Source organism: Lissotriton vulgaris, chromosome 1_1 (assembly GCF_964263255.1).
Source record: "Lissotriton vulgaris chromosome 1_1, aLisVul1.2, whole genome shotgun sequence".
Lineage (NCBI taxonomy): Eukaryota > Metazoa > Chordata > Amphibia > Caudata > Salamandridae > Lissotriton > Lissotriton vulgaris.
Genome location: NC_141685.1, coordinates 931,129,616 through 931,147,971, shown reverse-complemented (window position 1 = coordinate 931,147,971; position 18,356 = coordinate 931,129,616). Strand labels below are relative to the sequence as shown.

Sequence of the window (18,356 nt, the reverse complement as noted above, 5' to 3'; positions counted from 1 at the left end):
CAAACACTGTGTAATACGTTGTACCTAACTGTTCCATGGGATAAAACGTGCATTCTTCAACTTGGGACTGCCAGGAAGGTTTGTTCCTTGCCAAATCCTATTATTTATTTTTTACTGTCCTAGTAGAAGATACTAACCAATCTTTGACCCCAATTTGTTGCTTGTGTTTTTGTTTTTTTAAAGATGTCTCCGTCATCCCCGTTTAGTGACAGAAACAGTTTAGGATTGATGCAGCCTCCGTTCTACTCTGGAAGCTCTTCTTACTTCTCCAGTGGAATGCATGGTGACCTTCACCAAAGCTCGGTTCAGAAGGTATATTAGGTTTTACTTTTCAGCTATTTGTAATGCAATGTAATTTGAAGCCAGTGCTGCGATTTTGTTAGATGTTTAATCTGACCTCTCTGTCCCGTTCTGTCCCAGCCTTCTCCACTGTGTTCAGATACATTTTTATTATGCTTGATTAATTAAAACCATTGCATACATTACATAGACATTAAAATCGAAGCACATTGCAGTAGTACAAGAATTAAAACATGTTAAAACGGGCCGCCTTATATTGTGCGAAGAACAATTAAAATGATCTCATGGGGGTAAAATCCTCCGTACAGTTAATGCTTAATCTAATAAAGATACTAAACACCACTGGGTATGGGCTCCCAAGCAGCAAGGCCAAGCCACAGCCTTATGTACTATACAATAGAGAAACACCAATGCTGCCCATCTCACTTCACTGATTGTCATCTCACCTTTGACTGGAACATAAAGTGATTTCTTGAATCAATCCTGAGTTTTATTTTATTTTACTTCATTTAGACTTTTTGATCACTTTTTATCACATTTTTAAATTTCAAAAAAGCTTATGACATAAAATATATGAAAAACATTCCTTACAATAAAACATTCCCCTCCAAACAATCTCACTCACTATCACTTATAAATCTCAGTCAAGCACTCTCATACATACTTTCATTCATACCTTTGCTATTTACAATCATTGATCCAATAATTTTTTCACAAAGCAAACTCTTTTTTTATATAGCCATAAATTATAATTGAGACCTAATTCTATATTTCACAAAATTCCATTCATTAGTTGATGTTTTTATGGCTTTGATAAACACAAGGTCTACGCGTTTCAAACTCTTCTTATTGTAGAGTTCTCATCAGGACCACACACTGTGAATGAAAAGGGGAAACTTGTGTTAGGTGTGTATCTCAAACCATATTGGAATGGACTAGATGGCTCAACAGCCACCTCTATGCATCTTACCTCCAGAATATGAAACAAATCAATTGTAGTAATCCTCGGGCCCACGGCGCGGGACAACTTAAAGGACATGAAGACATAGAGCTCAGCTGAGCTGTACCAAAAACTTATGGATTCTCTATGAAAACAAGCGTTACTCACTGTTATGTCTTGGTATTCACTCACACTCTACCCTGTAATAGAACATGAGGGACTTAATTAGAGGAACTCTCCTGCTAAGATCAACTAATTTTGAGTTTCACCAGCCTTCTAGCCACATTCTATCTAGATTCTTACCTAATGGCTTTGTTCAGTAGGTGTGCGTAGGAGGGATTTCTTTTTTCTTTTTTCGATGGTGCCCCTGTAATGACAAACGAAAATTTGTGTCACTCTGGTTAGTTTGGAAAACCCAATAGTTTCTATGGTGTTACGCTCGATCATAGGGTTTCCTTCTCTGTTAGTCCTGGGTCTACACCGGAGATAATTCGGATTAGTTGTCACGCGTTTCTCGCCGTGATTCTCCGCAAATATCTCGCGCTTACCTTAGTTGTGGGCGACCATCCGTGTATGCCGGCTTCTGCGGATCGGTTCAGGCGCGGCCACTCGTTCCGGTCACCACACGCCTGGCTTCGATATATCCGGATCTTCCGGGTCGCGCCATCTTGAAATGTCCAACTTAATACATAGTTGTAATCAATTCGTAGTGGCCAGTCTTTTCTTGAAATGTAAAAGTTTGATAAAAAGTGATCAAAAAGTCTAAATGAAGTAAAATAAAATAAAACTCGGGATTGATTCAAGAAACTAAGGTCCCCTCACTTTGTTTGTCAAAGGTGAGATGACAAATCAGTGATTTGAGATGGGCAGCATTTGGCGTTTCTCTATTGTATAATCTAATAAAGAGTGAATTTGATTAAAAAAATCTATTTGAGCTGTCGGTCCACCAAGTTCTTTCGCAGAATGTTTGCTCTGATTTTTTTTTTATTGGTAAAAACGGGTTAATTGAGCCAACACCAAAGCAAAGTTTTAAAATGTTTTCCATAGTCACATTCTTTGATCCTGCTTTGAAGTAGTGTTGGGGTTTTAGGACGTCGTAATTGTTGAGCACAGCCCAACCAGGGGCTCGCTTTGACAGTGCTTTCTTGTCCTCTATAACTGATATTAATCTTGTTGTCTGTGACGATTTGTTTTAATACTGGGTGAGCTGTTGGGCTATTCCAAAGGTCTGTCAGGCCCAAGGTCTTGATTGATTCCAAAAGGTACTTATTTGCTAGCAGTTTTCCAGCCTTCTCTACTGTGTTTAGGAATTTGCAGAAATTGCAGTTTGGTATGTTTTCTCATTAACACCTTGGCTGCTATGGCTTTTCCCCTCCTGTGCTGACATTATTTGAATACTATAATTTTATGACGAGCTCAGCTCGTCATCAGCACAGCTCCACTGTGCCTCATGACGAGCTGAGCTCGTCATGAGCAGGGAAGGGGTTAAAGTCCACTAGAAGGCTATATGCTCAGTCTTCTTTTTGGATCAGTGTGGTTGACTCTCCTATCCTGCCCCTCAAGTTTTCTGATTATCTATAGTATAAGATTTGCAGAACGGGCCCCTATGCACATCTCTGTACTCGCTCAAATTACTTAAGTGTCATAAGCTTCCCTCCATCACTTTATTTGTGGGATAGATGAGAGATGATCGGCTCCCTATACCTTTAAGTTATGTGGATGCTTTTGCTCCAAAGACCATTCACTACCTGCTGGTGATCGCTGCCTCTTGAGTGGACCACACCATAATTATGACCTGCATAGAGTTTGTTGTCGAACTAGTGGAATGATGCCATTTGCATCTGGGTTTGGTGCCTTGGGATCTGGACTAGTTCCCTCTATGGGAATGTATCAAATATAAGTGTCTCTTGCAGATGTGCTGTGCTCTTAAATGTGCATGCCTGAGCTTAGTGCATATTCAGTCTGCTTTTTTAGATCTATGCTCACCTTGCTTCCTCTCGCCCCTCCTGGCTAAAATACCCCACCTCCCAACCCTAAAACCTTATGGTTGTACATGTGAAATTGGAATCTTGGATGCCTTGTTCAGAAGTACAGAACCCAGCACCAGCCATGATATTCTGGAGTTATGCTTTTAATTATGTTCACGTACATTGGAACAGTTGTTTGTTTACTGGAGTTTTATAATTCTGATTGGTACATCTAACCACATATTCCTCATCTTTAGAATGGTCCCACAAGGATCCAGCAATTCGATTTTTTCTTCTTTAGTTTTTTTGGTAGCAGTGCACCAGTGTGCTGTCATTTGGCATCCTGTGGCTTTGTACCACCCCAGAAGGGAAGGTGTAGAGCTCGCATATAAGTGAATCCAGTGTGCTGAAGTTTTTTTGATTTTGTTTCTCTGCTCCAACCTTTTCTTCCGATTTCTAAAACTGTGGTCTAGGAAATGATGTCCCAACGGAAAACAACCAGATTCAAACTGCTGACATTAATAGAAGCGGATGTTGATCGTATCTGCATGAAGTGTTTGTGGAGCTGGTGCTTCTGCCTCTAATCTCAAGGCGTGCAACAAATGTGCCCTTATGCACCTAAAGACTGTTCCTGTATTGGAAGGGCAGCTTTACATCATCGAACATAAGAGGTCACAGTTGAGGCACAGGTCCTGCTCCAAGTTGTGGCCTTATTTCTGGTCTCTGACCTCTTGGAAAACTTCAGTTGGGGAGGCACAAGGCCCAGATATAAGCCCAGGAGTGCCAAGGTGGACTCTACCTCCTTCGTCCAGCAACTTGGAAGTCCAGCCAGAAGCTGAGTGTCAAAATAGAGCTTGATTCCTTCTAGTTTCACCCAAATCTAACCTGACCTAACAATTTGTTCCAGCGCCCCAATATCCTGGGACGACTTTGGAACCCTGTGCTGCCCCGTAGAAGAAGGAATCCCTCTGCAGATCTGCAGCAGGGTCAGTCAGACTACCTCTATCTGTTCCGCTCCCAATGCAGTCTACCCATTAGAGACACACTATGAGCCTGCACTGATGCTATTTCTGGCCATACTGGTTCACACTGTGGGCTCAAGATCCGGTCCCAGTGCCAATTTCCATTCCCAAACTGTTGCAAGGTGAAAGTATTATGTGGTATTGCAAGGGTGCCTTACCATGCAATAGTAGCACAATACACACAGATGGACCCGGGTACTCTCTCCGGACACTGTTGCTCAGTTCTGGTAGAGTGGCAAAGAGCAGACAGGCTACTTGGAAGAACAGGTGTTAAGCATTTCACATTACCAACCTGGACGATAAGTAATTGATACAACTTAAGAGAAATCCTACGCCAATTAATAAAAATAGCTCTGATTTTTATATAGTTTCATACACCAAAATGAAATCAATACATACAGTATAACTGTAGTTATCAATTTTAAGCCAATATTTTGCAATGTGAAAAACCTTAACATTGCGGTCAATGGGGAAAAACAGACGTAATCGATACTTTAGAGGGAGAGTTCGATGGAACCCACTTGGCATTAAGGTCTCTGGAATCCTTGGACCAGTTCACAACAGCTAGCCCAATGTTACTTGGCTTAAGGGAGCGGGTAAATAAGTGTTCTTGGCTAGCCGTGGTGCTGACCTGGATCCGCAGCAGCGGTGCTGGCAGGCGTCCCAAAAGTGGGTGAAAACAAATGCTGGATCTTTCCAACGGAGCCATTGGGGTGGTTGGTTGTGCTGGCAGCTTGATGTCTCCTCTTGATCTGTCGAATAAAGCAGTCGGACTGACTACAAACCGTCCTTGGCACCGACAAGCAGTGACTTGGGGAAATCTCCTTACAGACGACCAGGGGAACAATGTAGACATGTGAGCCTCGCTGAGGGGCAAGTTCCAGCTCTCTGAACACATCTGACCACTTTTCTTCAGACAGACACACTTAGGAGGCCAGCAGACACACTTTCGTTTGGTCATACAGACTTGCAGGGGACTAGAACCTCTGGTCTTCAAATGCGTCCACTGCAGGAATGCCTAGTTCGGCAGTGGAACCAAGCTCAAGGACAACTAAGGGACCTAGTGTTGGTAGACATTCGCGCTTACAACTCTCTGTAGAGGTGGAACCCACAAAACCTTTCCAAGGGGCGACTGTTCCAAGAGCCGGTTCCACAAGTAGTACTAACAGCGGATACATCACGGACAGGTTGGGGAGCCCACTTACTTCAATACACAGTCCAAGGGCTCTGGACAATCAAACAAAAGAAACTGCTTATCAACCAATTAGAGTTGCTAGCAATTTTTCTGGCACTAAAAGCATTCCAGAAATACCTGTACAACAAGGCTGTGTTGATCCGGATGGACAACATGACAGCCACGTACTACATCCAGAAACAAGGAGGGACACTCTCCACAGCTGTCCCACTGAGCACAGAGCATATGGAGGTGGACAATTCCAAGAAACATTTGTTCGAGGCATGTGGGCTGCTGAATTCATATCTGTGCATAGATCACCGTTTAGTGTTGGGTCCGGATGATTGCACATTGTTGTCCTGGAAGAGTCTTCGAAGTATCACGAGATAGGTGGCTCCTCCCCTGGACTACAGTGCGCATGGGCATCCTCTCCATCCCCAGATAGTTTTTTTCCGCCATTGGGTTCGGATGTAATTTCTTAACTCAAGTTCGGAATCGATATAAAAACTTTTTCAAGGCCTTCGGGGCGTCGGTATTGTCTTTCGTTTGGTGCCACGTACTTGATCCAGTTCTTCGAACAGGACGTCGAAGGCAGTTTGCCTTTTTTCGACACCAGGCCCGACGACGATCGACGATGGAACGGAGCCCGTTCAAAAGATGCCCCGTTTGCAACTCCAAATACCCTCACATCGATGTGCACCCAGTGTGCAATAAATGCCTATCCCCGGACCACGACTAGGCCAGCTGCATGGCCTGTTCTAGGTTCAGGTCGAAGAAGACACTTCGGCTTCGACGCGCCGCAAGACAGTCGGCGCAGAAGACGGCGCCCGACCCGGAGAACATCTTCGAGGCTGATGACGACTAGGACGTCGATGAAGAGGATCCTGAACAACAGTCGGATCCTGCGTCGAAGCACGACTCTATCTATGATGAGGACGAAGAAGACTACCTCCATGAGGAAGACGTCGTCTAGGTAGGAGACGACGCAGAAGCCATTGGAGTCGTCGATGACGACTCGAGCGATGAGCAGGGCCCAACCGCAGTCGCGGGGCCCGATACTGACACTGTACTTTCTAAGGCTCAGGTCAAGGCATCGCCGGAAGGCCTTAGCCAAGATCTTAATCCACATTCTATAGCCCTGTGTCAAGGCCCGGCTAAGAATACTTCTAATGAGCCATCGGTCGATCAACCACAATCAGCGGTGAATTCGAAACCGAAACCGGCAGATGCTAAATTGAGCCCGAAACTGATAAAGACAGTCATCAGACTGCTTCGGAGTCCTCGGCTCCAATCAAACCCAAAAGTGTCATCGACCCTTCGGGGTCTCAAGTGGGCGTCGGCCCGAAGATCGGGGCGCCGAAGCCTGTATCTGCGGTCAAGCACGTCGCGCTGACGCAGTCGACGTCAACGTCCAAAGATGGCGACACTGGCAAAGGACTCCAGGCTAAGAAGACTCTCGATCCGAAGCTTCCAGCCTCCAAGCCAATAGTGGGCAAGGCCTTCGAGTCGAGGAGCAAAATCGACCAGAACGAGCATGTCACGCTGAAGAGCGTGCCTGCTGCGCACCGGGAGCTCGAGTCGACTCAAGGCCGCAAGCAAACTGGTGATCAGACGAAGTCGGTCGGATCGAAGACAGCGCCGTCCTCGAAGGTCGGTTCTTCTCCAATGCTTATGCCACCAATCAAGTACGGACTGCCCCCGACAGCTCGGCCCAAGGTGTTCGAGCCACAAAAAAGCACCGAAACAGCCAAAAAGGTGTCGGTAGTATCCAGAAATCAGCCCAATGAGGAGGACGTGGTGTTCAAGCGCCCTCCTATGACAATCAGTCAAAACTATTCATCGACTCAGATTCTGGCAGACTCACTATTTACAAAAGAAAGATCATTCCAGAAAATCCTTTGGAGTCATACAAGATCCCACTCAAAAAGAAAAGGAACTCTGCCACCTCACCTGTTCTTTTTGAACCTGTGGAGTCCTATGGACAACAATATGCCTATTCTCCCACACGTACCAATGAGGATGTGGGGGAGGGTTACAATGAGGAGGAATTCACTTATCTTATTGACACAGATCAAGCGGAACCTCAACCCTGGACTGACCCTGGTGAGCCACACACCACGCCTGACACTCAGTCCTATACCGTCAAAACCTCGCCTACTGAAGATACTGCTGCGTTTAACGCATTGATTGAAAGGGCAGCCAATAACCATGACGTGGAAATGCACGCTGACCCAGTGAATGAATGAATGAATGAAATGGCATTTGTAATGCGCAGCTATGCCCAATGGGCGTCAAGGCGCCTAAATAAAATAACTAGCTGTCAAAAGTCAGAAATAGAGCTTACTGGTATGCTTTAATAAAGAGCCAAGTTTTCAGTGACTTCCTGAAAAGGTCAAGAGATGGAAGTGACTTAATCTCAAGGGGGAGTGAATTCCACATCTGGGGTGCCAGAATGGAAAAAGCTTTGCTCCTCCATCTGGCCTTCTTGGCTCGAGGAATTACCAGTTGATTGAGCTCACTGGAGCGAAGGCATCTATTCGGGACATATCTGGTAAGTAGTGATCAGAGGACATCCGCCGAGCCTGCACTTAAAGCCTTATATGTTAGACAAAGAAGCTTGAACGTGATCCTTGCGGGAATGGGGAGCCAATGGAGATTCTTCCTCGCCAAGGTCATAGATGACAGCCAAGGCAGGGCAAGGGCGAAACGTGCTGCCGCATTTTGTATGACCTGCAAACGCTGCAGAAGGCCCTTGTTGGCCCCGGCGTAGAGTGAATTACAATAATCGAGCCTTGAGCCAACAAGGGCGATCACCACCTGTTTCCGTGCCTGTGGGGAAAGATAATGGACAATCCTTTTCAGGGTCCTGATGACGCCCCAACAGGTAGCAACCGTTCGGTTGACCTGAAGCTCCATAGAGAGCTGAGTGTCAAAGATGACACCAAGGTTCCTGGCAGATTGAGTAGGTGTGGGGCAGATGCCCAGGGAGGGAGGCCACCATTCACCTGACCACATGCCCTGGTCTTTGCCAAAGACCAAGACCTCTGTCTGGAGGAAGACTTTTTGTTTGATACTTTCTGACTTCGGAAAGATCAATAAAGACATTGCCTATGCTAAAGAGTGTCCTTAAACACGCTGGTGACATTTTCAAGGAGACCACAAGGGCAAGGGTTGTAAACCCAAGGATTGAAAGGAAATACCGGCCTGCGCCTGTAGACCCTTCGTACATCAATGGACAGCTCCCATTGGACTCCCTAGTGGTGGCTAATGCTCGTAAGAGAGCAAACTCTCAAACAAGTGGTGATGCTCCTCCTCCGGACAAAGAATACAAAATCTTGGAAGCTTCTGGCAAACAAGTAGCGGCTCAAGTGGCAAATATTTGAAGGATTTCAAATACACATGCCCTATTAGCAAGATATGATAGGGCTCATTACAACATGTTAGAGCAGCTACTACAACACCTGCCTAATGCTTATAAGGAGGGAGCAGAAATGCTGATACAGGATGGGAAGCTGATTTCAAATGCATCCATTAAATGTGCGCTAGATGCAGCAGACACAGCAGCTAGGGCCATCAACACAAGTGTGATGCTTAGAAGGCATGCCTGGCTACGCATCTCTGGTTTTAAGCCGGAGATCCAAACAACTTTACTTAATCAGCTGGTTAACCCTGACTTTCTATTTGGTCCTGATGTAGACACGACCCTAGAGAAAATTAAGAAAGACACTGACAGCAAAATCCATTGGAGCTCTGCAGTCACAACAGTTCAGGGGCGGTTCCTTTCGTCGCTCCAGTAACAGGGGAACCTCTAGAGGTCAAGCATCACAGCAAGCCCAATAAAACAAAGGGAGCACATAGACCACCTATAACAAAAACAATAGGGGTGGATATCGTGGGAACAGCACCAAAGGCAGAGGACGAGGAAATAATAATGCCTGATCCTCCGCCACCAATAAACAGTGACGTCTTGTCACTGCCCCCAGACCATGTAACACCGGTCGGGGGAACACTTCAGCAGTTCCTGCCAGTCTGGGAAGGTATTACCACAGACAGGTGGGTGAGACAACTTATCCAATACGGCTATTGTCTAGAACTAACCTCCACTCCACCCAACATACCCCCAAGGCACCGTCCTATGTCCGCAGAGCACATGCACTTATTGCAGCAAGAAGTCATCTGCATGCTGCAAAAAGGGGCCATAGAACTCGTGCCTTTAGAACAGGGTACAGGGGTGTACTCACTGTACTTCTTAATCCCAAAAAAGGACGGGACTCTCCAGCCCATTCTAGACCTCAGACCCCTGAACCAGTACATCTTGTCAGAACATTTTCACATGATGACTTTGCAGCAAGTTCTACCATTGCTCAGTCAGGCGGACTTCCTAGCAACCCTAGACCTAAAGGACGCATATTTCTACATTCCTATTCACCCAGGACACAGGAAATATCTCGGGTTCACAATAAACAACCAGCATTACCAGTTCAAGGTCCTGCCTTTCGGGGTCACTACTGCCCCCAGAGTGTTTACCAAGTGCTTGGCAACAGTGGCTGCGCACCTTCGGAGACAACACATACATGTCTATCCTTATCTGGACGACTGGCTTGTCCAAGCAAAGTCAGCCCAGCAATGTGCCAGCCACATGTCCCGCATGATTCACCTCCTACACAATCTAGGATTTTCACTAAATTACCCAAAATCTCATCTTAAACCCGCACATTTACAACAGTACCTAGGAGCGACAATAAACACTCTGACAGCAACAGCGCAGCCAAACTCTGCCAGAGTTAACAGCATGCAATTGCTGATTCAGAAATTCAGGCCCCAACACTCACTCCCAGCGCAACTATTTATGCAGCTGATAGGTATGATGGCCTCCTGCCTCTTCATAGTCCCTCACGCGAGACTACACATGCGTCCGCTTCAGGAGTGCTTGGCACGACAGTGGAACCAGGCTCAGGGACATCTCAAAGACCTAGTGTTGGTGCCCAGACGTGCATACAACTCTCTGCATTGGTGGAACACACACAACCTTTGCAGGGGACGACCGTTCCAAGAGCCTGTACCACAGATGGTGCTGACAACGGACGTATCTCTCCAGCGCTGGGGAGCGCATGTCCTCCATTATACAGTGCAGGGTCTATGGACGACGCAGCAGCAAAAGATGCACATCAACCTGTTGGAGCTGATGGCAATCTTCATGGCGATGAAAGCGTTCAAATTGCAAAGTCGTGCTGATCCGGACGGACAACATGACTGCCATGTATTACATCCAGAAGCAGGGAGGCACACACTCTACAACTGTCACATCTAGCCCAGAGCATGTGGAAGTGGGCAATTCAAAGAAACATGTTCCTCATGGCGGAACGTCTCCCAGGCAAGGACAGCCAGATGGCGGACCTTCTCAGCAGGCACAGCCATCAGATGCACGAGTGGGAGATACATCCCTCAGTGCTCCAACCGTATTTCCAGCAGTGGGTTCATCCAGAAATAGACCTATTCGCCACAAAAGAAAAACACAAAATGCCAAACCTTCGCCGCCAGGTTCCCACACCCGCAGTCTCAGGGCAATGCGATATGGATGAACTGGTCAGGCAGATTTGCGTACGCTTTTCCTCCAGCACCGCTCATACCGCTAGTGGCACGTAAACTGCGGCAGCACTCCATGACGCTCATCATAGTTGCTCCAACAGGGGCAAGGCAGGCGTGGTACACCACGTTCCTAGAACTTTCAGTTGTGCCTCACCAACTACTGCGACTCACACCCAGTCTCCTCACTCAGAGCCGTGGAGACATTCAGCACCCAGATCTGCAACAGTTGAGCCTTGCAATATGGCTCCTGAGGTCATAGTTTGGCTACCTAAACCTGCCCCCTAACTGTATGATCATCATCAAGGAGGCAAGAAGACCTACAACCAGGGCGTGCTATGTGGCCAAATGGAAGCGATTTGTCATTTATTGTTCCAATAATGACATAAATCCGCTAGATGCATCAACACAAAACATTGTTATTTGTTCCATCTATACAGATGCAATCTGGCATATACTTCCATCAGGATACATTTAGCTTCAATAGCAGCTTATCCTCAGAACAGACAGCACCTTTCCCTTTTCAGGGTGCCATCCATTAAAGAGTTTATGGAGGGACTCAAAAGAGTGATTCCTCCCAGACACCCGCCTTCACCTGTCAGGAATCTGAACATAGTTCTCACCAGACTAATGGTACCACCTTTTGAACCTCTTCACTCTTGTGAAATAGTTTGACATGGAAAGTGGCCTTTCTAGTAGCAATCACATCGCTAAGAAGAGTTAGTGAGCTTCAAGCCCTAACTATTCAAGAGCCTTTCATACAAATTCATGCTAATAGGGTAGTGCTGCGTACCAACCCTAAATTTATGCCTAAAGTGGTGTCGTAGTTCCATATTAATCAAACCATAGAACTGCCAGTTTTCTTCCCCAATCCAGATTCAGTAGCAGACCGAGCACTGCACACACTGGATGTTAAAAGAGCTCTCCTGTACTAAATAGACAGGACAAGATTTCAGGAAAACTAAGCAACTGTTTGTTGCCTTCTTTCCACAGCACAAAGGCAACCACATTTCCAAATCAGGTATAGCCAGATGGATTGTTAAGTGCGTACAGATCTGTTATCAGAAGGCTTAACGCACATTAACAGTTCCCCCCAAGAGCGCATTCCACACGCAAGTTAGGGGCATCCATGGCTTTCCTAGGTAACATTCCTCTAGAAGATATATGTAGAGCAGCCACATGGACCATCATACATACATTCACCAAACACTACTGTGTAGATGTACACTCCAAACAGCAAGCTGCTGTAGGACAGGCTGTTCTCAGAACTCTTTCAGACTGCTGCAGCTGGCACGTGCAACCACCGCTAAGGAGGAAACTGCTATTTATTCTATGCACAGATATGAATTCAACAGCCCACATGCCTCGAACGGAATATGCTACTTACCAGTATGCATCTGTTCGTGGCATGTAGGGCTGCTGACAATCATATGTCCTTTCCTTCTAGAAAGCCTTGCTGCTGAAGGACCTATTCAAAATGCTCTCCTACACTCATATCATTTCTACCCTGGAGGGTGACCTTGGATTTGCAGGATGTGTGTTTTGTATGCCTTTATTGCAGTTCCATAGATGTTACCTGCAGTATATTCAGTTTGCCGTACTCCGCTTCAGCTTCGCCAACTTCCCGCGGGTAATCCCGAAAGTGATGTTGGCGGTCGCTGTCAGTCTTTGCTATGTTCCCATCCCTTGATGACTGGCTGCGGAAAGGAGGCTTGTCATAGTCAGTCGTAGGCCACTGACCGGTTATGGCACAACTACTCATTTTGTTGAGGTTTACATAAGTAAGCAAATTCACACCTGATTCTATCACAGAAGCTTCTATTCATTGCAGCATTTCTATAGGTGGAGTTCAAGACTTTTCCTGACGCAAGGAGTCTGGACATTTGGGCTCCATTCCAGATATTTTGGGCTTGATCCTGCTTCCTAATGTTGGCTGTAAGGCTTCTTGGCCAGGTAGCCTCATGCATCCTCCTTGTCAGCTACACAAGGTGGCATATGTGAGCTCTGCAGTTGGACCTAAAGTCTCAGTGGGGCCAAAATCAGGGCCTTTTCCAACATGATCAAGGTCTTGAAGGAGATGGCCCAAGATCTGCAATGGTGGCTGACTGATCAGTCTGTCCTTAAGCTGGCCACTGTGTATTCTGCATCTGTGAGCGTTCGTGGTGAAGTATTCTTCACTACTGTGTTGTGGGGTGCAAACACCTGGGGATGGGGAGGGGGAAGATCCGAGGCCTCTGGTCTTTAGTGATTGGCCAGATCTTCATCAGCCTTAGGCCATCCCTCTATTCCTGAAGGCTTTCCTGCAGTGCATCAGACAATGGCTGGTGCAGTTTCTCAAGGACACCACCACCTTCTTTCCAGACAAATTGGTGCGGACTATTCACTTGAGTCCATTTCACCAGGGCCAAGGCCTACTCTACTGCTTTGGCACAAGGTTTATCGGTTCGATATCTGCCACGCTGTGCTGTGGACGTCGGTGAATGTCTACGAAGCATTACTGCCTCTAAAACCAGGTCTGACTGGGAGGACATGTTGCCTGCTCAGTTCAGGCAGGCTTTTTGGTCTGGCTTTACCAATGTCATGTGTACAGGTACACTGCTATTGTACATTACTTACCAAGAGTTCACAGCCTGACAAAGGTGGGATATTAAAGTGTGTAGATCTGTCAACTATGCCAGTGCTGAAGCACTGTAGTTAGAGGAAAGTAATTTGTCTTCTTTATACTTCCAAGAATGTAGAGCTGTAGAAATAAAAGCATGTATGTTCTTTTACAGAGATGTAGTTTCGTGATACGCTGTTCTCTTTTTCCTAGACACCAATTGGAGGTCAGAAGCGTGGCTTTTCTCATCTCATTCCGTCACCAGAACCCAGCCCAGAAGGGGGATATGTTGGACAACACTCGCAAGGTCTTGGTGGGCACTACGCAGATTCCTACCTGAAACGCAAGAGAATATTCTAAAACGTCCACCTTGGAAGCACTATTTTTCAGTGTCTGTTTTGTTATTACCATGTAATGTGTTCTTGTTTTTTTTATGTTTGTCTTGATGCTTTTATTTTTTTTTTAACTGTGTGGGGGAAATGACCAAGGCATATCCTGCTGTGTCGCCAATAGTCAAAGCTGACGACACAGGCAGAGCTGTGCCTTCCTAGTGGATATTGCTGCTTACTGTGATATTTTTTTTTTTTTAGGTCTTGTTGACTTTCTTGCCAAAGACCAAATTGCTGTAGCACACCACATGTTTGATTCTACCAGTAAGATAGACCCTTGGACCACGCACTGTGTACTCATTAGCTCAGCCTAGTTGAGTCATTGTTTGCTAACCGTGTTCTGTACGGTGAAGACTTGAAGCATGGGTCGTTACTCTGCACTCTTAAAAGTCATTGATGGGTTACTATTGGTAACTGCTTTAGACATTTATTTTAATTGTAGTAGGTGGAGTTTTATTTGGCAGTATCTGCTGTGTACCCCGTCGTGTAATCCTTTTACTGGCGCTAGTTGGCTGTTTGCTGCCTCTGAGTCGGTTGTGGTGCAGTGCCTTATCTACAGTTTGGCAGCACTTGGTAGATCTTGTCGAAGACTCGGCTATTGGATTTTTAAAGGGTTATTGCTTGATTGGCAGATGCTGTCTTTCAGATTCCTTAGCTATACTTATATTGTCCACAGCTCCTTTTCATTGCCTGTCACTGATCACTTGAAGGGTAAATTAGAGGTTTGCAGTAAGTTCAAATTGATTTAGAAACTAAGTATAACCATTTTGTGCAAAATGTGTGGTTATATCTTTCAAGTGACCCAACTACATGGGACACAATTCCTCATTAACTGTTTTCATATACTTGATTTGTACTCAGACCAATTGTTTCACAATGTTCTAGTAAAATTTTAATATTATAGGCCTCTAGCCGCAAAATGGTTGTTTTAACTGCGTCTTTTTTCACAGTCCAGTAGTCTGCCTGGGAGTTGTACAGGGGAACACAGGTAGCACAAACTCTACATTTTTATTTTGCCAATAACATTCAGAAATCTGCATGCCCTACTAAAATTCTGTGCCTTGGTCACTTTCTTCCACTTTAAAAAAAAAAAGAAACCTTTGTCAACTGTAGCAAATTTGTTAGTGTTCTTTCAGTTAATGTCATACCATCGTGAGATTTGCGTTTTCGTACTACGGTCCCCCACATTTTTATTGCTTTTCTTATCCGATGGATTTATTTTTTAACTGTTGTACTATGAATGTGCATCTGTGTTAGCCTTTGGTAACCTGAATGTATCCTCCTTTTATTTTCCTGCCAGGGTGTAAATGTTTTTCTGTTTTATGTTTCAATTGTAGAAGTTGCATTTAAGGGCCGTATTTTTTAAGGTTTTGGGCCCTATATTCCTCTCCTATCTGATGTGATTCCCTGTTCTGGTATGTATAGGAAACATAATATAACTGTAAGCAGAGAGCTTATTTTTACAAATGTTGCAGGTGTTTTTCTATTTTTGAAAACTATGCTCTCATTTTGGTGAATGTTTATATAGAGCAAGTTTCTGATGCATGCCGGACCAATCAATTTTGGTGGCCTTTAGCTTCCCAACATGTTTTTATTTTTCTTATTTTTTATTAAATATGTATATTGTCATGAGCCTTAACATCTGCAGTCGGATGCAGACTGCAGAAACTGCATGATGAATGAGAAAAGACAGAAAGGTTCAAGCTTTTCAGTCACACCTCCCTAGCGGAAATGGAAACTTAAGTGTATGCTGTGAGGATTTCAGTCATTGTTTAAACCACTTTGTACATGTAGCCTGCCTATTGAAATCGCCCAAATGTACTGTTCAATAATTTCACTGTTTCTGTAGCAGAGGCATTTATTTTCCCCGCAAGCATAACCATACCACAGTTATATTTCCTATTCTTTTGAGAAAGGCCTTTATAATTATTTTTCAGAGAATCTGGCCATCACTGTATCCACTCATGAACTTTGTTTTGCTTGCACCTATTTGACCACTTACCCATGAGACTGCAATATGTTCCATATATGTTGTAGTGACCCCCCTCCCGCCGAAACTATAGTTCAATTTTTCAACTTCAGTACAAAATAGGTGATTTTTATTATTTTAAACCAATGAAGGTTAGGCTACTGTTTTAGCCCTTGTTTTATTAACCGCATCTCTGCGGTGGTTATTTTCGCGCTACGCAGCTTTTTTCTAAAAGCCGCGTTAGATGACGAGCTCAGCTCGTCATCCGCACACGCCCCCCGTGGCTGATGACGAGCTGAGCTCGTCATCAGCATCGAAGGGGTTAAAGGGGTTCCAATGCAGAGCAATTGGGACCTCAAATCTTTTACAGCTATTTAGAAATAGCCACATACTGGAGTTTGCCTATTATTGTATAACCAGACAGAGGAAAATATTGAAAAACATAGGATGTTTTAATTTATTTTTTTATAATTCTGTTATCAGCCTTCGAAATTTGAATGGCAAATATGTTGCATTTTATCAGGCATTCCTTGGTTATACGCCCAACATTTCATACTACTTCACTCTTCATTTTAGGTTTTTATTTATTGCTTTGTTGTGCAAACACCAGTAGAGCGAGTCTCAAAACGGGCTCTTGCTATCTTAATGTAGTTATATTTTCCTTAAAATAGGAACTCTTGTGGCCCTGGCTGGCTGCGTAGTAAAAGTCCCATATCACCTTTTCTGTTTAGATGTTTGTTGCTTCTTGATGGTTTGAAGTTATGATGCTTGATAGGTTGACTTTCTAATGCTAGATTTTTTCTACTGTTACTTTATGTGATCTGGTTTGCTGTTTTTTTTAAGAGTGAGAAAAAAGAATTCCACTGCTTCTTGTTTTCTTCAGAGTAAAGCAATGTTTATAGCAGTTGTTGCCCCTTTTCTTTCTTGTGTGCGATGGGGGGAGGGGGGAATTTCACTAACCGCTGCCTTGACTATTTCACTTTTTGGTAATTTAATCAATGCTTTTCTAAATTTGTATAAGTCTGCACAATCACTTGGTATAGTTTGGCTCAGTTGTTATTAAGTATAGGATCTTATTGAAATAGAAGGATCTTTTTTGTACCAATAACTACTTGCTATTTTTGCCAACTGACAGTTCTGGTAGATGGGCTGATTTAGAACAATTCACCTCCACCCACAAAACCTTTGTGTTGCACCGTTGCATGATGTATCACCATTTTGTCGTCTCCTAATGAAATGCTGTGACTTTGCAGCAGTTGGTTGTGGGTTATGTGGACTGTCAAAGGCATGATGACCACTTGCACCTCCTTGTTGACCTTACAACACTTGTAAACCGTTGTGATCACTTTGTGTGCTCTAAATGTCTTTCACTCAGTTTGGCTGCTTTTCAGAGTGGTGATTGTATTAAATGGTCTTCATAAATTCATTTTTTTTTACTTGGGTGTCTTTGCAGTTTGATTCCTGGGTATTCCAGTCTTCACCACAGCTGGTCTTCCAAATGCTACATTTCACTCCGCATTCACATGTCTGACTGTATTATGTTTTCCCATTGTTCTTTGTTGGTGATTTTGCAAACTGTGTAAAGTAGACTGATTGTATTTTGTTTGGGGTGTGGGAGAAGGGGAGGGGGCTAAGGAATCTGAAGTCTGGCCAACTTATTGGGGGAGGGGACCTTATTGAGGATTGTATTAGTGCCTATTTCATATTGCATCACATCAATGCCTGTTCTACACCACCTGGCAACAGAACCTTTTTTATGGCTATCACTGTAGGGCATGCATCCTTGCGGGTCGACCAACATATGGCTTCAATTTGTGAAGGCAATTCTACAAGTGTTACCTGCTGCATTGCAACGTTTTAAGTAAAATAATTTAATGAGATGTGGTTTCTTAGTGTTTTGTTTTGTGCGGTGCTTTGTTTATTCAACACAAACTATTTTAGGAAACCTGCTGCAGTCTACCATGCAGAAGCTGCCTTTGTAACTTTCATCACCTACCCTAAACACTGCTGCACAATGGCTTGGGCTGGGGAACGGTACATGCCCACTATGGATATCAACATTTGAGTTTGTTGCTCTTTTGTTTGCTTACCAAGTCAAAGCTTTAGTGGGTGACTCCCAGTGGACTCCAAACACTTTCTTCCTTACATTGCACAAAAGACTTCAACCCTGTGTGAGACCTGTTCCAATGCATATGGATGGTCTTCCAGCTCTTTCCATGTAAAGTCTGTATATTCTCGCCTAACTTGTGTCTTTCTTTCCAACAGTCTTCCATATGTGCACACGCACTTAATATGTGCATATGAGCTCATGGTTGGTGGTGGTCATGGTAGTCCTTGTATCTTACAAGATGATGCTATTCTTTGTGTGAGGCACACAGCATCTGTTCCGTAAACTGAAGTTTGCACTTGG

The 18,356-nt window shown here is 44.5% G+C and overlaps 1 protein-coding gene across 2 annotated transcripts in view; it reads left to right on the top strand.

Annotated features, from left to right (window-relative positions):
* The window catches only part of RAVER1 (ribonucleoprotein, PTB binding 1), a 264,889-nt gene extending 247,063 nt beyond the window's left edge, over window positions 1–17,826 (top strand). For both annotated transcript variants that reach the window (XM_086959113.1, XM_086959114.1), the window contains exons 12-13: window positions 184–312; window positions 13,802–17,826. In XM_086959113.1, coding sequence (XP_086815239.1) covers window positions 184–312; window positions 13,802–13,948 — 276 coding nt within the window. In that variant the 3' untranslated portion in view covers window positions 13,949–17,826. The remainder of the gene's footprint in view (window positions 1–183; window positions 313–13,801) is intronic.
* Window positions 17,827–18,356: the final 530 nt, after the last annotated feature.